This window comes from Trichoplusia ni, chromosome 17 (genome assembly GCF_003590095.1).
Source record: "Trichoplusia ni isolate ovarian cell line Hi5 chromosome 17, tn1, whole genome shotgun sequence".
Classification (NCBI taxonomy): domain Eukaryota; kingdom Metazoa; phylum Arthropoda; class Insecta; order Lepidoptera; family Noctuidae; genus Trichoplusia; species Trichoplusia ni.
This window is the reverse complement of record NC_039494.1, coordinates 994,653-1,022,121: the sequence shown is the minus strand read 5'-3', so window position 1 is coordinate 1,022,121 and position 27,469 is coordinate 994,653. Positions and strand designations below refer to the sequence as shown.

The following is a 27,469-nucleotide window of genomic DNA, read 5'->3' as shown; positions in this document are numbered from 1 at the left end:
TTATAAAAATACGGATGTCTTGAATTTTCATAAAAGTCATAGTTTGATCGATGGTAAAAGATATAAAGGACAGAGAAATAATATCACAAAAATATTGTTATACAATATGTTGGAAAATTTACAAGGTTGTTTATCAATTATTGTGGTTACCGCTCAGTTGTAGTTTGTAGTAGTAGCTTTTTTTGAATGATGGCAAATTAGCAGAGAGTCAGATACGGGTTAAATGTAATAGGCCCGACTGAATGGTCAACGGATGTACTGGTCACGGGGTTGGGCCTTGAATTACCTATCCGAGTCGAATTCACAACATAGCGCTCGCGCAATCGTCGTGTGTTTAAACATGACATGGTAATAGATGCTATAGCAATCAGCAAAGCGTAAACCGTAAAAAAGTTGAATCGTTTTTTTCTAAAACCGCAATTTATTTTATAATTTCTGAATAACCTTTCTTGTGTAAGTTTAGTGCGACATTTATAGCATCTCTTTAGAACCTAAAACACCAAACGAGGTAGTAAATAAAGCTATTGTATCAAGAAGTTGTTATGAATATATAAAGGCTTGCGAGACCTCGAACTGTTTAGTCTGTCTACGCGGTCCCGTTGAACCGGTCGCGGGCTGATTGACCCTCACTACCTTCGTTCGTTTATTTCCACTTCTCACCTAAATCACACGTAAGTTTTTCAATATTATAAGTCTGCAATTGACAGAGGTATTTAGTGCATGCTCCAAATTTAACTTATAAGCGGTATGTTTTAGGAACTTGAATGTTAAATTAAGCTTAAAACAAGTTTATAACGGTATTTAACCTAAAACGAAAGCGGTTCTCAATTCATTTTACTTTTGTGAATTAATAATTATAAATAAAAAATAAACATATGCAATTAAAACATATTTCTTACTGTTACACATATAATTTACAATTTGGTTTTTGGTTTTGCAAGCATAACCTGTACACAATAGCGCATATCTTTCTTATGAATTTAAGCCGTTCTTAATTGATTTCATAGTAATCTTACACTTACTTTAGTGAACAAGTTTGTAGTACAAAACTTGAGGAAAGCAATGATTCTTTGTTTCCGTCCGTACACATTAATTATGTAGAGTCAATTTATTATCAGGGTCCAAAAGATTCAGTTAAGGACAAAGAAGCGTTAACAGAATTGACTTTAATAAAGATTTACTTAAAAAATCTAGAGTATTTTGAGTGCAATCAATAAGAAATGTTGATGAGAAAAGTAAAAAAAAAAGCTTTGGCAACCTAAAAATTTATGTTGTTTTTCTGTTTTTTAACGATATGTGTTTAAACATATCTAAAAAATGATAATATCATTTCTTAATTTTATAACTACACTAGCTGACCCAACAAACGTTGTTTTGCCTAATAAATTATTTCTAGTTGTATGTATTTTTAACGCCACATCATAAAAACATAAAAACAAAAAACTTAATTTTATTGTGAGCCACTCTTTTCACTTAAAGGTATGAAAAATAGATGTTGTTATATTCTCAGACCTACTAAATACGCATATAAAATTTGGTAAAAATCGGTTAAGCCGTTTCGGAGGAGTACGGTAACTAACATCGTGACACGGGAATTTTATGTATTAGAAGATTAAGTATACAGCAAAGTTCTCAAACCTAGCTATTAGAGAACTACTTATATGATATTGTGACGTAAATAATAAATTGCTCTTTGTTTTTATTGATCCTTTATTCTTAGAATAATAGTCGTTTAATGAATCTGCGGTTTCCGAGTGTTACCAAGCATTTTTAAAAGGAATTTAGATGAACCGTTCTAGTGTAACCTCTAGTGTTCTGAGAATTGATTCTGAGTATTATTGAAATTACACATGCACATTGTATTTTAACATTCGCCTATGTTGTTCAATTGGATATAATAGAAACTTTCCTACCTTTTAAATATAGAATTCCTCCTATTTTCATTCATCAGCAATTTCACTACAAGTTTTAATGCCAATGTAACAAAAGGTTGGCTTAATTAATTAAGACTCTCTGATTATTATAGGTAAGTAGGAAAGCTCTCCTTTTTTCTATGGCAAATATTATTCACCAAGAACCTAAGTTATATTCTCAACAGTGTTTCAGTGATAAGGAAGCATCCTACGTATAACAATAGACTAAATGAAAAACATAATTACTCTAGGTAGGTACATAGCTGTGCATGTTTTATGTCACTTGATGTGAATTCTAAATATTATATGAATCAATCTGCGCTCTACGCAATCAAATAGACAATTATCAATACTAATTGCGCTTTTAAGCTTATATGTTGATGGATCTGTTAATGATTTTTCTTGTGTCAGTAAATGGGTATCATCAACCATTACATTGAACTAGCTGTAAACCTTGAGCGTGTCGCAAAAACCTGTGGCGTCGTCACGTTCTCTTACATTCAGACTTGTCTCTGCATAAGTGGTGTACTTAAATCGGAAGTAAACAAACTACCCACACATTATAACCAGCCAGTATAACCTTATATGATCTATCTCTGTATCGCTTATATCTAAATAACAGCCGGGCCCAGTACAAGTTTGCGACGCATAGCTTTTATGAACCTTTTATTAAGATTTACGTAACATCGTCACAGTTCCCATGCCATCCGAATACATAACAAGCTCGATCGACTCGATAAGGAAGAATACTACAGTTATCTTGGTATTTCTCAATAATAAGATCAACTGCAAAAACGTGAGCAAACTCAAACTGTTGTAGACTTTGGGAGATACTCCGCTTCACAATACTGTCATTACCAAGTTGCAACATCTTGCCGAGATGAATACAATTGTCACCATTCAAAAATACCAGCCGCGAGATTTAATTATGAAAGCGACAATTTAAGGTGTAATTAAATAAATCCAGTCTACACTTTGTCATTCTTTGAATGTTTGGATAAATTTAACTTTATATTATTGTTTGGCTTTAACTTTCCGAAATATTTTTAGATGTCATGTGAATAAACGCTTATTACAAAACAACAGTGGGTAACATTTAACTTACAAAAATGTAATCCACATAACATCCTCAATTGAACAATAAGTTACGAGCCCGAGTTTACCAGCGTTTCTGTCTTCGGTCCATAGCACTAAAAAATTAAGACGAGAAATTTTAGGCTCTTCTCTGGTTGATTTTCAGATTCTATGCATGTCACATAGGATCTGAAAATCACCAAGGCAGTAAATAATTGGAAGCTGTCCTGCCTAGGAACGGATCTTAACGAACCATGTTTTTGTCTAAGATAGTGGGATAAGCAGCTTTGCAGTTTGATATAGGATACGTCAACACACAATACACCATATGTGGGAGAATGGAAATCGGGCCTCTGGTAGGCTTCAGCCAACATTGGTTCGATGTTGGATAACATTTTTTTCCGGCCCGCCATTAATTTGCGTTTGGGTGTACAATGTGTCGCATCTCATCTTTGCCGATGCGGTGAAAGAGTCGATTGCCTGTCCTGCCGCAGGAGTTCGGGGCGTATACCGCATCATGCAAATATTAATGACATTATTCGTCGTGCTTTTGTCACTGCTGGTGTACCTGCCGTTTTTGAACCCAATGGTTTGCCACTTAGCCCGCCACACATGCCTGTCATGTCATTGAAACTCTTCAGGATCTAAAATGAAACCAACGAAAATCACCGAAACACTTAAGTTCGATGTGTCCCAGGGGAAAACAATTAATTTCCTTGGAACCTACAACGAAATCAATCAGAAATAGTAAAAAGGTTTATGCTTGCAATATATAACCGGAAAAACTCGTTGTCGTGCATAATAAATAATGCTTTTCGTTAAATAACCCAAAAACCTGTTCGGTTTTTATAAAGCTGCTTATAATGGGGTCTTTTATTTCAGATTAAATATGAGGGCAATCGTCTTATTAGCAGCCCTAGCGGTAGCAACTGTTTGCCATGCCGCTACACCAGAAGTGAGGTTTGCTTGGAAACAGATGGATTTTACTTGGGAGTCTCCAGAAATTCGAGAGACTGCTATCAGCGAGAAGCGCTTCATACCTGAGAACAATCTTCCTTTGGGGCTAGCTCGCTGGCGGAATAAAGTCTTCGTTACTGTACCGAGATGGAAGGCTGGAGTGGCTTCTACACTCAACTACGTCGACCTCGATGGCCCACAAGACCAACTCCTGAAACCCTACCCGTCTTTTAAAGACAATTTTGTACCCGATACAGCCACAGAGCTACCTTCAAACAGCTCTCTAATCTCAGTGTTCCGTGTATTCGTCGACGAATGCGATAGGCTTTGGGTCATTGATTCTGGAATGGCAGATATTTTTGGTAAGTTTTCCTAAAAATACTACTTACATTAATATTGTGTTCTTAACTTTTAGCGTATTTATTTTTTGAAACAATTTTTTTTCTTTATAAATTAAACCGTTTTATTGTTAAAAACTAAGTTGAAGTTGGTCTTACCTTATGTCTATTGTAGACTAGAACTTGATAAATCGAAATGTCGCTATCAACCTAATAAATTTCGCTTCGTCACAAAAGTTCGTATATACATTTAAATTGAAATATTTAAGCCTATACCCGTAGTTAAGGCTTCGAGAGGTCAAAACAATCGAACATTAATACTAATTACTTTAGAAAGGATGCTTTTGTAAACATTGCGAAACTGCGACGTATGGATGTGTTACCTAGTGCCACTAAATGGTTTCGCTCTAGTACACAGAACATTATTCGTTATTCATATTATGCATAATTGTCGACTAATAGATACCCTACTACTATCTATGTTACTGTTCATGTAATTATTTAATTCCACACCATATTAGGTTAGTAAAAATAAAGCTTTTAATTTTACAGTTGTTAGTATTTTGGAAATACCAACCGTATTTCAAAAAGAACTTGACAAGGTTTCAGAAAGGATTTTGTGCGTAATGCCTGCAGTTAAAGAACCTAATATTTTGATATTCATCATAAATCTGTAGCAAGACAACTTATTTGTAAATAAATTAACTTTATAATATACAGTTCCTGTTGAATTACGAATTGCAGAGTATTATATTAGCACACGTGTTATGTTTATTTAATGTACATGAAATTCACTTCCTGTTAATAAACGACAGAAAATAATAATTTAGCATGGATCACATACCATAGACTTCCCTTTCCCAATGCAACATTATTACAGTTAGTTTTTTCGAGTAGAGACTTACTGTAAGTAGCAAATCCATAACAGGTCACTATCTGATTATTTTGTTTTATGACAAGACTATAAGATCAGGTGACCGGTAACTACTTAGGAAAATTAAACATGCAAAACAATGCACAATAAATTGTAACTGACTTGTTACAATGCTCCGTAAGTCAGTTATTCGTAAGACCACAATAAAGGTTTTGCAGGCATGGCTGAGTACGCCTTTGTAACTACTGTATTAATTGTGATTTTATAAGTAAACAAATAATTAATTATACAGGCATTGAGACCAAAGCGTGATAGTTTATCATAGATTTAGAGCGACTTCCAATGGTTATTAATAGGATTATAAAACATCTTGGACTATAATGCCACTTACAGGGCAGTAGGCAGTTACGGCGAAGGGATAAATAATCCCTTTGCCGTAACTGCGTAATAAATAATAATAAATAATTATTAGCTTTGAATCAGGAATGGAATACCTTTCCCGGATGATAAAAAGTTTTCACCATATGATGTGCATTCTTTATCTATCGATTTGTTTACGTTTAAGGTGCTGGAAATCAAGTCAATGGTCCCTCAATTGTAATATTTGACTTAAAAACCGATCAGTTGATTCATCGCTATCAATGCAAAGCTTCAGATATGAAAGAGGACTCATTCTTTGCAAACATTGTAAGTGTTTATTATAATTTTAATAAACCAAAGCTCTTAAGTAGACATATTTAGGAAGAATTATCAATTGGGTATTCTATATTACCTTTTTTTTAGGTTGTGGATGTGACTAAGGACACCTGCGATGATGCTTACGCCTACATTCCTGATCTTGGTGGTTACGGGGTAGTCGTGTACAGTCTGAAACAGGACGACTCTTGGCGTATTACGCACCACTACTTCCACTTTGAACCTCTGGCTGGATCCTACAATGTTAGCGGCATTGAGTTCCAGTGGACCGATGGTGTGTTTGGATTAGCTCTCTCGGAACCAAGAGAAGACGGGTAAGAGTACTTTTTTGATACAGTCCACTGTGCATATTGTTAATATTAAACGATGTTTTAGTTTTTTCGGAATGATGGAAGGTCAAAAAAAATGTACTGTCATGACTTATTTCCTTTTTATTAAACAATAAATTGTAGTTTGGATACGGTTCGTGTTGACCTTTTGTAAATGCCGGCAATAGTGGAAATACTTGGAAGTTTGGTTTGCGGTAAATAAAATTTTCATAATTTTATTAATTTAAGGAATAAAGTTTTGATTGCAAATAAATCAGTGTACTTATGTAAATGCAATTCGTGTAGTATAAGAACACCTACTTACGATTGCAAATACAAAAAATGCTGGTTTCATAACGTGTTATCCTTGCTACTGTATATGTTTAAGAGAACGGGCTAGTAGTTAATTGGTGATCAGCTTAAAGTTTAGGCTAGAATGTGTAAAAGATATTTAAGAATAATACTTGAATAGACATTAGGTACTGCAGTCTTATGATTAAAATTTATTGAAACATAATGTCTCAATCATTAAAATTAATGAAGGATTATCATTAAATTTTCTGCCAATAACGTTGGTCTAACGGTACATATGATGTTCGACACTGACCCCAAAACTAAAAAAGCTCTTGAAAGCGAGGTCATACGTCTTTACTCTGTTGATTGAATCTAGCGCCTAATTATGATTTTTAGCATTGTAGGTTACTTGCGAAATTTGAGTTCACAATGAAGAATTGTTTTAATTATTACAGGTATCGGACAATGTTCTTCCACGCATTCTCCAGCACCAAGGAGTTCTGCGTGTCCACAGAATTGCTTCGCAACTACAACCATATCGACAAGCTCGAAGCGTTCCACGACTTCAAGGTTTGATTGCTGACTTATTACTATTCGTCTCACGGTTACATTGAATAATTTATGTAGTAAGATAACGAAACAATTCAATCTCGTTTGATCAGTAATGTTGAACACACCTATAGAAAGTGTGTTCTCATATTGCATTTTCAAAACGTTACCTTTTATGACTACGATAAATGGCGGAATACCAACATAAAAGTTGCGCAACGTGTCAGTGCGAAATATTCTGAAATTGTTTTTAATTATACAAGTACTAAAACCTTTATATCTACAGCTGCTGGGTGACAGAGGACAAAATACACAATCGGCTGCCAGTTTCTACGATCCCAAAACTCACGTGCTGTTCTACACACAGGTAAGATTGCCTACTTTGGAAGCTAAACAACACAACCTAACTGATAAAATATAAACTGATTAAAAAAATAGGTGTTTCGTCATACGATATAAATAAAATAGTGCTAAACAATAATTGCACGCAAAAACAAGTGCTGCATTTGTTTATGCAAACAATATGTTCCGCTTCGGCTATATCGCGATCATCTAACATTGTTCCTTAGTGTTATCTAGATTTTCTGAACATCTAGATTGACGTGTGATAAATAAGTTGCTGTATTTCTACATGGTATACAAAAACCTACGACAATTAGCTAGCACTGATTGTGGGAATTCGTTTATATGAGTTATGAATGCGACAAGTACCAAATAAACCTAATGCATACAATAACAACCTTCATTTAACAATAATATCGAATGCCAAACCTTCACCACGGCTGACATTCCTTCTATATTTACTTCTTGTACACAACCTTCGCAAAATTTAACAATGGGCTATTCACAAAAACTTTAGCTAAAAACGAGGTTTTACATACACTTAAATGTATCGCAATGTGATACTAGCTGGGCTATATAAGAAAACTTATCGTACTGCTGATATTTGGTACCTAGAAATGACTTCTTGTTCTTGGTGTCTTCGCATTTGGACATTTTCAAGACCTTCTGAGCAAAAACTTAGTATCAGCTCGTGTTTTTTACTCATAAATTGTTACTTTCTTTAAGGTGAACCGCAACGGCATAGCGTGCTGGAATTCCAAAAAGCCGTATACAATTGATAACAATCCACTTATTGTCAGCAACCCGGAATTGTTTGAGTTCCCTAACGACATGAAGGTAAGTGACGAACATTTGTTTCTAAAATAATAAAGTTTAGGATTCAAATGATTATTTCATTTGATTGATTTTTTATAGATTTTACCACAATATTTTGCTTGTAACCGTAACCGTATTTGTTGCATCTAACCGTGCAAAGACATGACTCTTTTTATTTATCTTTATATGGAAATAAGTTGAGGATTTTCTTTCCAGGTTGACGATGAAGGGACTTTATGGGTGCTTACAGACAAACTCGCTCGTTTCCTCTACAGAACAATCGACCCCAACCAAGTGAACTACAGAATACTCAGTATCGATACTAAGAAGGCGGTAGAAGGAACGGCTTGCGAATAGATTGTAGTTCAATATTAATTTACGACTATGACATTATAATTTTATTAAAACTGTTAGTTTTAAGAAAGCTGTTTTTTTTACGAAATATGAAGATAAGAAACTATTTCGCAGCTTTAACTTGGAATAATAAATTGGATTGACGGAAATTACTCTTATTATAAGAAGACTTAAAAAGCATAATCTCATTTTTGAGATGAATGCATAATGTACAATAAACATTTAAAATCCTAAATCTTTAGTTATAAGAAAACGTTAAATTCAAATAACTTGAATAACACATTTTTATTTATGAATTCCAAGTTTGTTTGCAATGCAAATCATACACGTACTTAACTTTGGAATTGTCATTAGGTATATATAGTAGTAAGTTTTATTAATTAGTATTTGCTTTAAATATACTGTCTGAGTGTGATTGATATCTGTGTTATATTATTATAATATATAAATCATATTTTACTAACAGCAATGCATGTTTGTAGTTTGCCAATTTATGGCGTGATATAGAGACCATGTCAATAAATATGATACTGATAATAATGATAACACATTAATATAGTTCAGTACTTGTTTATATGTATGACATTTTTCAGCAATAGCCTATGTAAATTCTCAATTTACCTGAGATTGTTAATAAAACATGTGCAGCGTTTAAAGTTTGTCATTTTTGTGTAACATTTTATCTATACTCAAGTTATATATCTGAAGAATTTATTCGTATGAACGCGCTAATCTCAAGAACTACTGATCCGATTTGAAAAAATATTTTAGTAGTCCATTTATTGAGGAAGACTATATGCTATCATGCTATCAAAAAAGGGAGAAGGTGCGTGCCCTCTTCAACTGTTTATCCGATTTCAATTTTTTCTAATTAATATCTACATAGCAACACGAACAAAGTCGCTCGCAACATCTAGTCGATAACTTATATAGTGAAACTCTTTATCATTTGATTATCTTAATGAGAGTATAGCACGGATAACCGAATGGTTGAGGTCATCACGCTAAACCCACAGTGCACGTCGTGTCGCGGGTTCGATCCCCGCGTAGCATAAGCGTTTGTGTAATCCACGAATGCTTGTCCCGAGTCTGGGTGTCTTTGTGAATTGTAAGTTTGTGAAAACCCCCGCGACACAAATATTAATTTCCTTAATGCGGGAGTCGTTTTAATAAATTGTAAATGTTATGAAATGATACTGATACTGGGTTTAAATTGGGTTCCGCTGACATTCGAAAAATTACTATTATTACATTTAATATTTTATTATATAATATTTTTTTCTAAAAATTACTGTACAAAATAAAGAATATAGTAAATATAGAATAAATAGCTAGCCACAGATAAATTATTGCCTAAAAACTTATGAAAATTCCTACCCAATCCCAATCCCTCCCAATCAGTACAAGAAAGTAGGAAAGCAGTACTATATACCTAATCATTAGTTGACAAATTTCCATAAGGCACTCTTCAATAAATAAACCATTGAAGCGAAGTAAGGTCATGGCCGGTGCCACGGTCACATCAATATCATCCGACATTTTGCAGTCGCTGCAATATGCGGCCTTTCTCTCTAGGTCATCGCCTTTGTACTTTGATTATATACAATATTAAATGATTGATGATGATGTTCAAAATAATTTTTAGTTCCAAATTTATAGCGTTTTAACGAACCTGGACAAAGTTCAATTTGGGTTTTTAAAGTCAAATGAGAGATCGTCAAAACTATTAGTACTTAGTGGGTCATACATCCTAAATTATTGAACGCAACCTGTCCCAAATTCGATCCCCATGTTGGACATGCATTTGCGTGATCCACGAATGCTTGTCCTAAGTCTGGGTGACTTTGTGCATATGGCTTAAATGTTTGTAAAACCAATGCGACACAAGGATTAAAAATATTCCCGTTCGACAAAACATATTTTTACAATCAAATCTGATAACTCTGTGGCATGACCAATTATAAACGGACAATTGAGATATAAAGGTCACTGATTAAACGGGGTTCATTTAATTATTTGAACTCCGTTGATACGATTTATCACTTAGATTTTAAATAACATATACCTACCTACATTTTATGTTACTTGGTATAAGTTGGGCTAAATCTAAAAAATAACGTTACTTTAAACCAGGGCGTTTTTTGGTGGGACCGCTTTTATTTATTATTTTTATCAGGGATAACAATTTAGACTAGAAAACTATACCTGGGTAAAGTTCAGTGACAGGTTAGTAAAAACAAAATGTGTTATTGTTAATTTAAATATTAACCCAAATCATTCATGTCTCATTTTGATTCTGATTAAGTGTAATAACTAGCTCAAAAAAACTATTTCGAGTGGACCAGGTATCAGATTGATTATTTGATTACCCGCAGGTTTGTGCGTTGTTTGGGTGGTATAAAAGTCACGTGGTTTGGGGCGAAGTCCTTGTTTGACATTCACGAGTATATTATTTACTACTAACTACACATGAATAGACAAAAGATGGCGTTATTTTTTATTATGTGAAGGTGTTGAGGAGCGAGGTTGGTGTGTAACCATGTTATGATCCTTGAGTACCTACTGAGTATTTGATTTTATATTAATTCTACAACAGAAGGTAAATCTTCTGCGAAATTGTAAACATTGGCTTCGGATTTAACAGATTCCTGGTTCAGTTTGTGAACAATGCGTACCTACATTTAACGTTTATAATTTTCGTACGAAGGTAAGGTTATTGACCTTAACGTGATTTCCTTACCTGCTACAGCGAATTTATTTATTGACATGATTTTAAAAATTCGAAGCGGTTATACTAAAGTTAATATTATCTTGGTATCTTTGGAACCAAAAAAAAAACTAAAAATAATATTATTGCAGTTGCGGAAACGTGACGGCGCCCTACACGGCGTCTCACATCCACAATTAATACAACCAAACATTATTACTTAAATACATTGGAGTAGTCCCACAGGTAGCTAGTTATTTACAGAGTTACAGGAAGGAAACCTAGTTCAAAGGTCTTTTATTTATTCTATCCTATATGACACTACCTGATTAAAGTTCTTGCATCAATTATTTAAAAAAAATCTTAGTGATTGTTAATTTCCTGAAAGCTAAATTTTAGTAAACACTCAAGTACGGTTCGTTGTTTGAACATTGTGATCATATTTCATTTCAAAAACGCTTGTTTTACAAAATTTATTGAATAAGAATCCCGTTAGGTATGTGATAAACATTTCATAAACATTCAAAACAAATCGGTACTATTCCGTGCTCTCTCGTGGTGTTTTTATATGATTACTTAGTTCACTCATTATATAACGGCTATTTATTTATTTTTCTCGGTATGTTTATAGTGACGTGCTTAATAACTGTTTAACCTTGTAATACCGATAGATAACTAGTTTAGTTTTGTTTAAAGCATTGAACGTCGCGTGTCTGTGTCATTCACCAGTCGCGTATCGTGTTGCAAGGAACTCACAGCGCCATGGCCTCCGTAAAAACAGAAAAAGTCGGCATTGTCGGCAGGTAAGAATGCATCTATTATGTTATTTTGTACTAGTGCTTAAAATGTACCTTACCACAAAGCATAGCCCGTTCAAAATAGTATTTAAATATCATAATTATCAGTACTGAAACAAAATGAAAATAGTCCTTTTACGTGATATACTTATTTTGCATGAATAAATTTAAGTGGTATTGTTGTATTTGTTTGTCTCAATTTGTAAGTGTTATATGAATGTCAATGGCAATAATGTTTTATGTCCACTATTATATTTATTGTATTCTAATAGAGAGGGGTAGATAGTCATTATTTACCTAGGAAATATCAAATTATCCAGAAAGGCTGGTCTGATTTTCATGGCGCAGACGGGATCTTTAATATTCACAGTAACTGTGATTATGTTGCATAATAATAGATATTATGCAAATAATGTACGAGACAAAACAGTGAATACATATTAGTGTCTTACCTAAAGTCGCAATAAGTTTTAGTATTATGCTTGCTACTCACTCAGATCGTCACTTTAAGGGTTTATATATATTGTATAATCAGATTGGTTTAACATTTAGGTGTAAGGGATGTTACTTTATCAAATCAGAAACAAAACTAGACTCGACTCGTAACTCTTTAAATTATAAAATACAAGAGCTCAATCATGTTAAGCCTTGTATGGTAATTTACACAGCTGACCCACATCACATACAAGACTTATGAATGATTGTACTTAGCGTTAATACGAATCAATATAAGCATATATATATAATATAAAATATTTGTTTAGAAAATAGGCACTCTACTGGAAATTTATTATAGGGAATTTATTGTTGGGCACAGAAGCCAGAATTGTAAACACTTACAAGATATAATCTGATGCTTTTGGAGAATCCCTACCGAATCTACCGATGATGGTCTCTGTCACCTTACTTAAAAGTATAAATACTTGCATGTTACATTAACTCCTTAGTGTGAGACATTATTCTAAGACCTCTTCGGTACAACATTTATGGAAAATAAATGATGATAATTAAAAAAAGATTAATAATATTATAAAGTAATATTTAACTTCTGCCACAATATCCTTCCATTCCATGGTTGAATTATGACTACGTAGGTATCTACAAATATGTTATAAGCAGATCATATTTTTTTTAATATGATGAATTTAATATTTCTTAATATGATTATTCCAGTGGCCTTATTGGTCGTTCGTGGGCTATGCTCTTCGCGTCCGTTGGATACCAAGTGACAGTATTCGACATTGTCCCGAAGCAAGTCAGTGATGCTCTTGACGACATCAAAGTTCAGCTCAAGACTCTGGAAAGAGACGGTTTGCTGCGCGGCAAACTGAATGCTGACCAACAGTACAAGTGCATCAAGGGTAAGCTACACTTTTCAAAGTCAATCTGCCACACCTTAGTCGTCTTATTAAAAGTGCCACGTGCTCGTGATCGTCCAACATTGAGGACCCTAAATGCTATAAGAAATCAACCATTGACGTTTAGGTTTTTATATACCTCGCCGTTTGTGCATTTGGTCTATGTAGAATGTAAGCCCACCGGAGTAAAAATAAGTATTTGGACGAAACTATTAAAATTGCTCTAGGGCCAATATTGGGTGGTTTAAAAGGTGATACATAATCTAAAAGTTGCAAAAAAAGTATTTTTGTCTGCATTGTTATCATCGCCTGTTAGGCGGTACGAAGTTCGCTAGGACAACTAGTTCTAGATAAAAATCTACTGCTTTTTCACACGTGCAATCTCTTGTTATTCGAATTACATAATTAACTTACACAACAACGATATTATTATGTCACAATGGTACCTAAGCAGTCCTATCACGTGTTTGAACTAAACTGTTTATGTGATAGTAGACTTGTTTTGATATTCTGATAGAACCTTTCTATTTAATGTACCTAGTTTACTTTAATTAAGTGATAAGCATTGTGAAATAATAGGTATTTAGGTAGATACAACGCGTTTAGCGCAGAAGAGTCGTGTGATTTTGATAAACTCAGTTCTATGCGATCGGTTTATTCCACTTTCATCAATAAAATCATTATATGATATGCAGTGTAATTACGTACTATTCATAAATAATGCGTAATTAAACTTCCTATAACTACTGTACTATTACGATTTCCTACTTTATGTACCAACCTATGCAGAGTTCAAGTGTTTGATAAGGAAATAAGGACGCGATTGTTTATAGATAACATCCAATCCAGAACTACAATAATATTCATAGAAAATGTTAATAGAACAAGCATACTGCTATATTTTTCTAGAGTACTAACTAACTACATATAAAACGAACACATCTGTTAAAACAAATTGTAGTTAACCAATTTTCTCAATTCTAAATCAATTTACCAAACCCATTGCGCGCGACGTGTCGCGGGTTCGATCCCCGCGTAGGACAAGCATTTGTGTGATCCACAAATGCTTGTTCTGAGTCTGGGTGTCTTTGTGCATGTGAATTGTATGTTTGTAAACCCCCCGCGACACAAGGATTAAATTCCTTACTGCGGGAGTCGTTTTTTTAAGGTAAAAAGAAATCGCAATAGACTATGCACCGTAAGGTCTCTACTTAAAGTAGCTAAATTTTATTGTTAAACTTAATTTACAGGAACTACAGATTTGGCAACAGCCGTTAAAGGCGCTGTATTCGTACAAGAATGTGTACCTGAAAGCCTTGAGTTGAAAAAGAAGGTTTACTCCGACTTGGATAAAGTAGTTGATGACGTCACTATTTTGTCGAGTTCCACCAGCACCACTCTTCCCTCACTGTTCTCTGAACATATGAAACATAAGGCACAGGTAATTGATTGGATAAAATATATTATAATTTTTTGCGACTTCAACATATGCAGGAAAATATTAAATTTTAAGTGAAAATACTGATCGACACGTCTAAAATTAAGGAATATCAGACATTTATGGGTACAGTTTTTCCTTGTTAGTTTTATTTATTTATTATTACATTTTAAAATATTTATTTTCTAGTCTCAAAGTCGCTATCGCAAGTGCGACGACCCGGGTTCGAACCCTATTCTGGCTAATCAATTTCTACAACTAGCTTCACTAAGGGAAATTGAGTTTACTCATTGAAATTAGGTGGAGGAGATCGATAAATGCTTGCTTATTCAGTAATATTCAGTCATACGGTTGAAAGACTTGTCAAAAACTGGGTTAAAGAAGACGCTCCAGCTAATACAATACCTAAATTTCAAGACTGTTCCAAAAGTGAAATTCAATTATTAATAGTTATTAATATTTAAAAAATGTCACATGTCGATTATTATATTTTGTAATACAACATCGTAGGTTTATGTTTTCAGGTTATTGTATCCCACCCAGTTAACCCACCGTACTACGTGCCCCTTGTTGAGATAGTCCCTGCTCCCTGGACCAGGAAAGATGTCGCTACGAAGACAAGGGAGATCATGTTGGAAATTGGACAAGAACCTGTCTCCCTCAGCCGTGAGATTGATGGATTCGTACTAAACCGTATTCAGTGAGTAAAAACCTATTGGTAAATTGTTGAGAAGGCTGATTTTCATCCAAAACAGGAGCAAAATGACAATAAACAAATATACTTTGAATACAAAGCCTGGAATTTAAAAGCAATTTACTTTGAGATTTTTGTATACTTTATCGAATATAAAGAAGCGTTTACTTAGACCATTTGCAATGCCTTATAAACTACAAAAATACGCTTAATGAAATGGATAATGGGAACTCATAAACCTAGATGAGCGAACACCATTCAGAAAATAATTATTTACATTGTATGTGATCTACAGGTACGCAATCCTGAACGAAGTATGGCGCCTTGTGGACAGCAAAGTCGTGAATGTTGAAGACATAGATAAGGTCATATCCGAAGGCCTCGGAATGAGATACGCTTTCCTTGGATCGCTGGAAACTGCGCACTTGAACGCAGAAGGGATGAAGAATTATATCGAACGGTAATTTCCTAGTTTCTTACACTTTGAAGTAGTACTACTTCAAAATAGAGTTATACATATTATATTTGTACATAATTTCCTTACCTCTAGACCAAAGTCTAATTAGTATATGACTATATTTGTAACGTTATTGGTGGGGGTCCTGTTGATCGGTGCTGCAGGTATTTTATACCCATTCCAATTTTTTTTTTGAACTTTGTGTAAGATTTTTTTAACTTTGGTGAAGAGAGATTATTATTACTGGCACTTCTTTTTTAGATATGGCGAAACTATTTACAACGTCAGCAACACTATGGGCGACATCCCACGAATGACGACGAGCACAAGTGCTGGAACCATTTGTGAACAACTGAACCATATGGTTCCTTTGGACAAATTGCAGGAGCGACGGGCCTGGCGTGATGCTTGCCTTACTCGTCTTGCAATTCTTAAGAAGGAAATGAACGAGAAAAAGAATAAGTACTAACCAACCTAAATACAAATGTGCCCATTCAAATATAGGCAACGGATAAATTTTATTCCTACAAAATATGACTGTTTTATTGCTAACTTATTACCTACGCACAAATATATTTTTAAATAAAGATTTTTGTTTTATTACCTTCCTACATTCATTCGAAATGATTTGTTCCTAGCTTGAAATAACACCAGAAAGTAAAATAGTTAACATTAAGCAACTAGTGATCCTAGCTTGGGTATTTAAATTACCTTTAAAATAAACTCAAAACTCAAACCTCATATCATAAATTATATATACAAACTTAGCATACAAATAAAACCCACGTACCTTTCATTTCGCTCGGTGCCTACATTTCGATTATTTCAATTAATTTCCTGTTGTTTGAAACAAACGTACTTTAAACTACTGATGACAAACGAAGTTATTTTATTAAATTAGACAAATTTCCGATATTTCCAAAGTTAAATAGACCGCGCGATGCGACGTAATTGTGATCCGGCCAGCATTTGGTATCGGTAATTCTTTTACCACAGAGGTAATAATCAAAGAGATGATACAATGATTATTTGATAATATGATTATTTTAGAAAATATTTTTTAATATTTAAATATATATTATGGTTATAATAAACTTTTTCAATATGTAAGAATATGTATTTATAAACTCTACTGTTCTTCGCTCAATTCCTGGTCTCTGGAGCCTGGTGGTCAATAGCCAACAAAAGTTTTTAAAAATATACCAGTTTTCTTCGTCACAACAGGATTACTTTCATTTTATATAAATTGTTTTTATTCTATTTTTTTTCAAAAATCGACTAAATTTTTTCTTAGGTGTGGCAACATTATGTGAACTGCAAAGTTCAACAAAATTCCACAAACAAAAGTGGTGTTATCTGTGGTTCTAGACTTCTTGTCTAATGGAGCATTTGCGCGATCGTTCATAAATTTATTTACCATCCTATTTTGTTACACACAAATAAAAAGAGTATAATTTTTATATGGGTATTTGTCCACATCAATTGTGAAAATTTTGAGATATGTGTAATTTAAATAAGTAAATTTATTTTGATATTGCCTTCATGATCTCATGACAAAAGGCCTTGCAGTACGCATAGATTTACAAATGTGTTGTTTTGATAGATAATGGATCCAAGAATGTGTAGGAAAATCAGCAGTAGTGAAAGTCTTCCAGACGTGGACAATGAGGAATATGAGGTATCAACTATTATAGCACCACAAGAAAGCGATGAGAACTTTATGTTGGACGGTAGTCCCGAGCCTCACTCCGTGACATGGCTAGACAATGATCAAATAGATGAATTAGATCTTAATTTAGACGACCAAACTAATCTATGTTTTCATAGAGTCGATAGTGCCGATATAATATACAGAAGCAAGAAGAAAAAATGCAAAATGGTAGGAAAGTATGTAATGGGAGATGTGTTAGGAGAGGGTTCATATGGTAAAGTTAAGGAGATGCTAGATTCGGAGACCCTCTGTAGACGAGCTGTAAAAATATTGAAAAAGAGAAAATTAAGAAGAATACCAAATGGTGAACAAAATGTACAGAGAGAAATACAATTGCTCCGAATACTTAGACACAAAAATGTGATAGAACTAGTCGATGTTATGTATAATGATGAAAAACAGAAGATGTATCTTGTTATGGAGTTTTGTGTGGGTGTGCTTCAGGTATGTATATTTTACTTATTTAATTAATGCTTATAAAAATTAAATAGAATTATGTCTTATTTGCATATAGCCTCACAAATTCTTAGCTTATGATTGCAACATTTTGTGTGCTAACAGCTGTTATACACATTTTCCTCTAAAGTGTATTTTATAAAACCTACACCAATTTTTTGTTGAATTCTTGATTTAAACTGAATTCATAATATTATTGCTGAGTATAATTATTCCTATCACTCCAATTACAATATCTACTTGGGTTTCCAACAGATTGGCTTAGTAATTAGATAATGATAATTAATAGTAGTTTTAGTGAACATGAGAATTGAACACTCAAGTACCTACACTTATGCAATTCATGCTGTACTAGCAAATTATTAAATTACACCTACACAATTAGATTTCTAATCAATACAATATTCTGTTGTGATTTTAAACATCATTTATAGTATGTTGTTGAGTAAATTAGTTAGTTTTACTATATATTTTACCTAAAAACCAATTATTGATGTGACTGCAACAATCTTAACTAGCAATAAAGTGTGGACTGTCTTATTAATAATGTACTCTAATAAAGTAGCAACTAATATCTTTAATACCATTTTGAACATACACTTTATTTCTTTTACAATTAAAAAATTAGAGATGTATATAAATACATATAGTAATATTTTATTATTTATCAGGATATGTTGGAAGCAAGCCCTGGAAAGAAATTCCCTCAGCGGCAGGCCCATGACTATTTCACCCAGCTTCTAGATGGCTTAGAGTACTTGCACGGTCAAGGTGTAGTCCATAAGGATATTAAACCAGGAAACTTACTGCTGACTTTAGACCAAAAACTTAAAATTACTGATTTCGGAGTGGCTGAGGTAAAGTATCTTTCTTTTGTTAATTGTTTAGTGTAAAATGCAGAAACCAACTTCTCTCACATATTTTGTACTGTTAGCAGTCGTAACCCACAAGTTTTTTATGAGAGGGTAGTTTGTCAGAAAATTAAAGATACAATGTCATTGCAGTTGACTTGCAATTATTATTCACACAGATGCATATAGAACTTAACATCCAATTAGCATCTGAGTGTTTTAAATCCAATTAACTAAATTAGATATAAGATAGTATTACATACTATGTAATAGAATGGAAATTTTAATGAGTCACCTGTGTTTGACAAACTGACTAATATTTTAATGTATCAAATATATCATTATATGAGAGTACAGATTATTACTAGGTTACTAAATTACCTATTTCACTTCTACTACTGAAACTTGTTAAAGATTAAGTATTTATATTTAGGTATTGTAGGCTCCACCCTCTGTATGTGTTTTCACCACCATAAAGCCATTATTAACTTCCCATGTTCGAAAAAAACTACATTTACAATTTTAAATTTGGAGCAATTCCACACACCAAGTCATTTTAGTTTGTTCAAAGCTTGTGTACTATAACATTGGACTAATTAATTTCAGGCTCTAGACATGTTTTCTCCTGAGGACACATGCTACACAGGGCAGGGTTCCCCAGCATTCCAGCCACCTGAAATTGCAAATGGTGCGGAACAATTCTCAGGGGTCAAAGTAGATATATGGAGCAGTGGTGTTACATTGTAAGTAAATGAAAGTAGAACATTACCTACTAACAGTGACCCTTTGTGATAGCATTGTCTGACATACAAAGGGTATTTACCTATTGTTTTCATACTATACAGGCTGCTTTATTATGTAAATAATATTATCATTCTTATACATATATATCTGGTATATAATCAAGAATTCTGTGTCAGGAATTTCAGCTATTCTATTCTTTCAAACCATGTAAAAACAATTTATGACACGTAAATAAGATAGTAAATGAGTTTATTATGCCATTTATTTAGTCTGCTGGTTATAATAATATTATTTGTTTATAAACATACTGATTTATAATTGGAAAAACAGTAAATATGATAAGTAATTAATGCTGTTATTGTCCTTCTCGATACCTGCTTGAAAGTAATGATGTATAATGAAATCATTTAAATACCACACATTATTTCCTTCCAGTTGATTTACATATTAAGTGTGCCGTTTTTATATGAATTTTACGACTTACTTGGTTTTATTATTTATGTGCAATTTATTTTGCTACTAAGACTTATGACTATGAATTCTTCTCTCATTCAGAAGTAAGAAGTTGTTGCTAATATAAACCGATACAGAGAAACCTTTTTAGATTAAAATTATGTAGCGAAAACGCTGTTTAATACTCTGCTTTCTGTGATTGGCAAAAATGGCGTCATGTATCGATGATCTCATGCAAGTTATTTATTGCGGTATTGTAAATGCAGGAATAGCTACCAAGCTTATGCGGTGTTTATATTTTTCTAGTTATACCTTACTTATGTTCGCGACCTTGACCTCATTGACGTCCATTTTTAATGTTTCTATACCCTCAATACAGCAGTAATTACCCTCATTTACGTTTTCGCACCAGAATTTTTAAATATTACCTCGTAGATTAAACAATGCCGAAAAACTAGCAAGGTCAAGGCTTAACAGTAAATCGAATAGATTTTAATAATAATAACATCAACAAAATTTTGGGGATTTTATTTTCATTGTCTATTCAAGCAAAGCAGTATTCGTTGCAGCTGTGGGTAGAGGTAAATGCTGCGCGGATTTCGCTGTACCATTTAGTATCAAGTTTCTCTAACAGAGATGTAATATATATGGTGCTGTATTCTACCCACGACTACAGCGAAATCCGCTTGGGTGTATCCATACCACTTATCTACTTGTTTTTGTCTGCCGCAGACGGTAATTCCTACTTCTTAGCTGCGGATAAACCTTTAGACCTAAGTAACACGTTTTTTTTTGTTCAGATACAATATGACGACGGGCCGCTACCCGTTCGAGGGTGATAACGTGTACCGGCTGCTGGAGTCGATCGGTCGCGGGGAGCCGGCGCCGCCGCCCGCCACGCTGGGCCCCGCCCTCGGACAGTTGCTCACCAACATGCTGAAGCGGGATCCTGACCTGAGACCCACTGTCCACGAGATCAGGAAGCACTCGTATGTATATATTACAGACTGAAATAACATTTGCAAACAACTGGGGATGTTGCAATTTATCGTCATTAGATCCTAATTTTATTTAAGGTAATGGTATCCCTTTTCCGTTTAAGGTAGATATAACTTTTTTATAGTTTTAGCTTTCGCGTATAGATAGAAGCGTGACACACACACAAAATTTTGCATTATAGTAGGTATAAAGTGTAAAGTTAGAAGATATTTGATTTCACAAAATGATAAAGTAATGAGGTCAGCTTATAACTAACCTTACCTAACTTATTGAACATTCATGCTTATCGAATAAGTATTTATATTACGACTCATTTTGAAATGGAGAAATGTTTAATTACTTTTACGTGACTAAGAACTGATGACACATCGAAATAACGCAATTCATATGACTTTGTCCGTTTAGTTAGAATATGATAATTATGTATTCGATCTATTCAACAAAATTTCAATTGTTGGAGGACTAGTAGATCTCTAAGGTGATCCCTGGAGTATACTTCCTTTTTTCGCATGTTGCCTAGTACCTCCGGCCATTTCCAAACCCATTCACAATAAGCCATTCTGTGTCCCTCAAATAATTTATTTGGCGTGCTTAAAAGTGTAGTGGATTTGAATTGTTAGAAATTGTAATTCTTCGTTTAATAGCGCAAATCTCTATATCTCTCTTATCAGCCCATAAAAAATTGTGAATATTTCAAAACGAAAATGGAATCATATCTGACCTGACCTAGAGCAAAATTATTGTGTTACAATGTAATCTTCTGCCATACAAAGTGCTACAAAATACTGTGACTAATTGCATTATTCATCACTTTGAATTGTTGCTACAAGTTTCCGTTACTTATTTACAAATAACAATTATTTTTAACCAAGTAATCTCTGGCGCTTCTTCTTTTGTAGTGCTAATGTTACCAGTTGCTCTTAAAACCTTTAAGGTTATGTTAAAGGTGAACTAGTATAGTACTCCAGATTGTGGAGATTACGTTGTTTACGCTTTATAAGTATTATGTCTATACGTGTGTAGGTACTGTAGGTGAAGTAAATGTTGAAATCGACGATAATAATAATATGCTCAACAATGTAGTTGTTTATGTAACTGACGATTCAGAAATTTTTGATATCGGTTCTTGATGTACAGGCGTCAAGTATTCCTATGATTCTATTTATGCATCACCTTTACTTGCCATTTATAGAAACAATCACTAACCATTTATTGACAATCGATCATAGTTGCGTTAGAAAGTAGCTAATACTTTTAAGCACACAATCAATGTTTTGACACGCTGTATTAATTTAACTGTATTTTTATGCGTGCCTCGAACATTATCATCCGTCTTCTGCAACCCACAGATGGATAGATCGTTTTTTTTACCATTATCATCCAGCCCTTGTATGCGTTCAGCCTATTTTTTTATTAACGCAGTAGATTCTTATATTCCTATAACTGTTCTTACCTTTAACCGCTTACTACCGTAGTGTAAAAGACTGTGTTGGCTATATAACTAGGGTCATGGTTCACACTTGCTGCAGGTGGGTGCAGGCGCGGCCGCCGCTGGAGGCGGGCGAGCGGCTCGTGAGTCCGCGCTCGCGCCGCTCGGACGAGCTGCACACGTCCACCGTCATCCCCTACCTGGTGGAGCGGCACTACCCCTCCGCGCAGGACTACTTCACCGAGAGGGACTTGCGACATGGTTAGCACTCACTACTCTATCTCTTCTATATAGATCTTTATAGTAGTATTAGAAGGAAAACATGAAATTTGATTCGAAAAGCATTGTGCATAAGGTTTCATTTGTCTGACTATTAATTGTGCTATTTATATTCCAAGATTTAGGCACAAAACATTAAGAAGCCTCAAATCTAATAATGTCTAATGTCGAAAACATTTAAACACGGTGTAAATGCTTAGGAATTACTATGCATAATTAAAATAGCCTACTAGTTCTCGGTATAGAATTCCTAATTTTAATTTCATCTCACTGCATGTTTATGGCCGTGTTGCAGCACAACTTTGTTCTTAGTTAGTAATGTGTGGTCATTCATTTACATAATAATGTATCAACAAAATCTTTAGGCTTGGCAGAATTTGTAAGACATTCTTATGTACAGATTTCCTTATTCATATTATTACTATTTTGACATGAGTGTGGCAATTTGCCACAGGTAAGGTTTAACGGTAATTCGAACTATAGACGAACATAGACAAGAAAATGTTGTGTCCAAATGACAGTATACAAACAGGTCTTCAGGTAAAGTTTATTTGTTATGCAAAACATTGTTCACTTTGTGTTTGTACTAAGTTCAGGACCGATACAAATAAGGGTTGCGTGTAAATATGCTTCGAAAGGTAAATAGAGTTAACATTTTCAGAGTCTGATGAAGTGCGCATAGCAGGCCACGTGCGCGCTCGCGTTTGTTCCTTGAGTTAGGTTCGTTGCATGAGAGTGAAGGACTCCCCAATCTATGCTTCAAAGCTTTACAACAAAATCGTTTATTTATGTACTACCCGCCTAACTGTTCACGAATTATAACTAATCTATCTCTGATAAAATATATTATGATGCATATATCGTATAAATAACTCGTTATACAGTAAAATATATATTTCTATATACATACTGTATGTTTGTGTGTACCTAGAATATTATTTACTAATTATAGGTTTTTTTTTGTAATACCTACTGCGTCAGAAAATAACGGTTCATAATCTGATTATCGAATACTTCTTTTCCACACACGTAGAATTTTAAAAGTTAAAATATTAGCAAACGAAATAATTCTCTGCTTCGTTTCTTTGAATTCCGAAATTCCGAAGGAAATGCGAAATTCTAGCCTTGTAGTTTTGAACCCTACAAAAACGCAATTTTTATAGAGTAATAACAATATTTGGCTAAGGATGAGAATTCTCCAAATATTTATGGGTATTACATATTATGTTACGTGGAGGCGTGTGCAGTGCGTGTAGAGTGCGTGGTGTTGCAGAGCTGGGTGACGGCGGGTCGCGCACGCTGTCCACGGCGGAGCTGTCGGACGCGGCGTCGTCGCGGCGCAAGCGGCGCTGGCACTCGTCGTGCGGCCGCCTGCCGTCCTGCCGCCTCACGTGAGCCTGCCCGCCGTCCTGCCGCCTCACGTGAGCCTGCCCGCCGTCCTGCCGCCTCACGTGAGCCCGCCCGCCGTCCTGCCGCCTCACGTGAGCCCGCCCGGACTGCCCACACCACGTTTGTTGCTAAATTCATAAATGCTAAGTAGACCTAATTTACGTTCGTTGTGTGATTAGTACTTGCCCTGAACAAAAATTGGCTATGGTATACTTAATGTTGCTATTTATTTGTTTGAGTATGGTTGTTACTTGTAGTTTCCAGTTTACTCCTCTTCATAGATGTAGACGGATGTAAGTCGGTTAGAAAAATGTCTCCGAATGTATATCTTGACAGACCAAATTTTTTTAGTACATTTTGCGATATCATTCAGTTACATAGTTCTGATCGAGCTACTGTTACCGTGCACTGTTATATACCTTACCTGTTCAATATTTAGGAGTTGATGCAATGACAAAACAAAATATCATGATTGTAAAATAGTACCTGTTTAATTTCACTATATATAGTACAGTGAACATGTATTTAGTATAATATTAATGTAGATCTCAAATTTTAAAATGGCAATAAAAATAAACTATATTTTTATATAAAATATCACTATTTAACCAAATTATAATACTTAGTTATCTTGCCATCAAGAAGAACACCAAAACAAATATATCATTATTCATTTAATGTTTATTTTTGGTACTTTACAATGTGGTGCATTTGAATATGGAACCACAAGTAATTCTCATGTCGATACAGAGATACAAAACTCACGCTTCCTGTAAATTGTTGATCGAGGGATAAATGCATGGCTTGTTGCGACTACCGATCGTGACAAGCTTGTCAGAATGGTTTAGGGTATGCTCGTTTACTTACGTTAGTTGTTAGATGTAAAGTACAAGTTATTGAGCGATTATTATACAAAAGTCTGTGTAATGTCGTTAAATGTCACTTGAAATTAAAACGAGAATGTTATAGGATGTGAACAAATTAATGCATGGTTTGGATATTTGAAAGGACACAGCTTGCGCACACTGCCCTGTGTACCTAATTTTCTAATAATCTCTTTCCCATCTCAACACCTCAGACGGACCTCACTTAAATGTAATGAATGTTAAATTACATTAGTGTTTAGTTGTTAGGTTAAAGAACCTGATTTTCGGTAGTTTTATGTCGGATTGTTGTTGCTAAGTAATATCCCTGGACGTGACTCGGCATGCATTAGCTGCGTTGCGTCCAGCGTTCATGTGTTTGACTCTTTACTTCTGCGCTAAATTGTTGTACACATATGTTAATTGTGCAATAACTGTTAAAACTATGGAATGCTGTTTTAGTACGTAGTTTAGGTTAAACGGTTACTTAAGCCATATTGTATGAGATTATTGCGCAGGTGATCTCTTTGCGCCAAAGGCGTATTTTTGCTAAAAGTATTTAATTTTACTTACGATTTTATCCACTTAAATCGCACTTTTATTTACAAGTGAGGTCTTCATATTACTGTTAAAACTGTGTGTTTACGCTTAAATAAAAAGAAAAATGTTTAGTGCCTGAACTGAAAAATAATGTAAAAAAGAAAACAGAAAAAAATAAGAGGATATTAATATATTGTAAATAAAAAGTCAAAGTAATGTGAATATTGTTTTAATTTCTCCATTAAACTATGAACTCCGGAAATGGTTGATTTCTTTTGAACTTCCATATAGGGTAAATAACGCCTTTTACGTGAGACCTGCATCTTCTTACTCCAATTCCGAAGAATGGCATCATTGCTCCTAGCATTTTCTTTATTAAGGTCAAGTTGTTTGATGTAATAAGAACCATTTTAATTAATCAGTTGGTCTCAGACGAGAATCCGCGCTTAATCTGCGGTAGTCAACATTTTTGAATGTAATTGGCACCTACATTTTAGATTTATAATACACATCGCCCGCGGCTCCGTCCGTGTCTTGGTCATCGCTACGAAAAGAAGCTACATAAAAATTGTTATAGGGTTAAAAAAAGGACTTAATATTAAATATTGGTTCAGTGTTTTTACTGTGAAAGAAAAACAGTCTGTTAATCCAAACATGTAAAAAAATAAAAATATCAGAACAGGTTGAGTGATGTTGTTGTTTGTAGGAGAGCAACAGGCAGTTCCTCACGCATTTATAATTCTAGCATGGATTACGTAGATTATTACGGACACATAATCAGGCATCTAGACAGCAATTACCGCTTGAAGAGAACTTGTTGGGTACTCATGGGTAGTGCGTTACCTGCATGGTGTAAAGTTGTGTCGTAAGTAGGGGAGAGGCGACCCGGTTCGCAGCCACAATGCGCGGAAGTGCCCGGCGTGGGCCGCAACGCGCCGCCTTCCGCTATATCGGGTCTTACTATAATGGGATTACTGTGTTACGATCAATGTGACGAACAGGTAGGCTCATTAACTTAGAAATTATTTCATAGATAAGGTCCCGGCGAACTGAAACAAAACCCAGTTTTGGTCTGGCTTGATGACTGCATTCTCTTGAAGATTTTTTCTCCACATTAAGACAAACAGATAGATATGCCTTATGAAAAAACAGCGCTAGATTCTTACTACTCGCATGTCCATTTCAAATTAAATTGCTAAATGATGAAGATACTTATCCATAAATGGTAAATGAATTCAATGCATTAATGGATCAGTGACTCAATGCTCGTCAGCATTTGTTTTAAAGATGTTTTCACGCTTCGCTCTTGGCGTTGTTTGCTGTGCATTAATACTTGCCGGAACCGTAACAGTAAACGGTTTTAAATAGGTCTGAGATTGCTAGGCCCTCTGCCCTGGGGTACGTGCTAAACAACTCCGTTGCTTCACTTGTTTTCTCTTGTTTTATGGATATACTTGTTTACGTAAGAGTGCGAGACCCATATTTGCAAGTTTGTATTCTCGGGATGATTTCGTCGGTAACTGATTTTACCAACGGCTAATTCCTTTAAAGTTTATTGATCATCGTAGGTGTTAGATAGGCCACAGCAATAAGCCCTGTTAATGAAACAAATTGTAGTTGTTGATTGAATGACCTGAGAACTAAAATTTAATTATATAGCATATCAAGTATAAGTCGGTAAGCTTATAAAGTCGGCCACCTACACAGGTTACGTACAGCTAAGTAAATACCCACTTACATGCTCAGGTGAATAATCTAAAATCCATTTATCTTAATTTCATTCAACGAT

General features: G+C 34.5%; 3 protein-coding genes across 5 annotated transcripts; all 3 read left to right on the top strand.

The window, feature by feature from the left end:
• The first annotated feature begins 546 nt into the window (after positions 1 to 546).
• On the top strand, positions 547 to 9,170 carry LOC113502391 (L-dopachrome tautomerase yellow-f2-like). Its single transcript, XM_026883945.1, has 8 exons — positions 547 to 671; positions 3,870 to 4,306; positions 5,722 to 5,843; positions 5,940 to 6,166; positions 6,910 to 7,024; positions 7,290 to 7,370; positions 8,072 to 8,182; positions 8,378 to 9,170. The coding sequence occupies exons 2-8, from the start codon at positions 3,877 to 3,879 to the stop codon at positions 8,516 to 8,518; spliced, it is 1,227 nt and encodes a 408-aa protein (XP_026739746.1). The 5' UTR covers positions 547 to 671; positions 3,870 to 3,876; the 3' UTR covers positions 8,519 to 9,170.
• Positions 9,171 to 11,917: 2,747 nt separating this feature from the next.
• On the top strand, positions 11,918 to 16,555 carry LOC113502390 (lambda-crystallin homolog). Its single transcript, XM_026883944.1, has 6 exons — positions 11,918 to 12,025; positions 13,193 to 13,380; positions 14,628 to 14,818; positions 15,340 to 15,515; positions 15,805 to 15,969; positions 16,228 to 16,555. Exons 1-6 carry the CDS (start codon positions 11,985 to 11,987, stop codon positions 16,433 to 16,435), a joined length of 969 nt encoding a protein of 322 aa, XP_026739745.1. The 5' UTR covers positions 11,918 to 11,984; the 3' UTR covers positions 16,436 to 16,555.
• A 757-nt stretch (positions 16,556 to 17,312) lies between these two features.
• LOC113502394 (serine/threonine-protein kinase STK11) lies at positions 17,313 to 25,938 on the top strand. Of its 3 annotated transcripts, none has more exons than XM_026883949.1 (6): positions 17,313 to 18,121; positions 18,805 to 18,990; positions 19,591 to 19,727; positions 20,982 to 21,170; positions 22,710 to 22,870; positions 24,162 to 25,938. In XM_026883949.1, the coding sequence occupies exons 1-6, from the start codon at positions 17,573 to 17,575 to the stop codon at positions 24,281 to 24,283; spliced, it is 1,344 nt and encodes a 447-aa protein (XP_026739750.1). In that variant the 5' UTR covers positions 17,313 to 17,572; the 3' UTR covers positions 24,284 to 25,938. The 3 variants fall into 3 exon arrangements, with proteins under 3 accessions (XP_026739750.1, XP_026739749.1, XP_026739751.1); XM_026883948.1 differs by having other exon boundaries at positions 22,707 to 22,870; XM_026883950.1 differs by lacking the exon at positions 24,162 to 25,938 and adding an exon at positions 23,550 to 23,743 and having other exon boundaries at positions 22,707 to 22,870.
• The last annotated feature ends 1,531 nt before the right edge of the window (positions 25,939 to 27,469 follow it).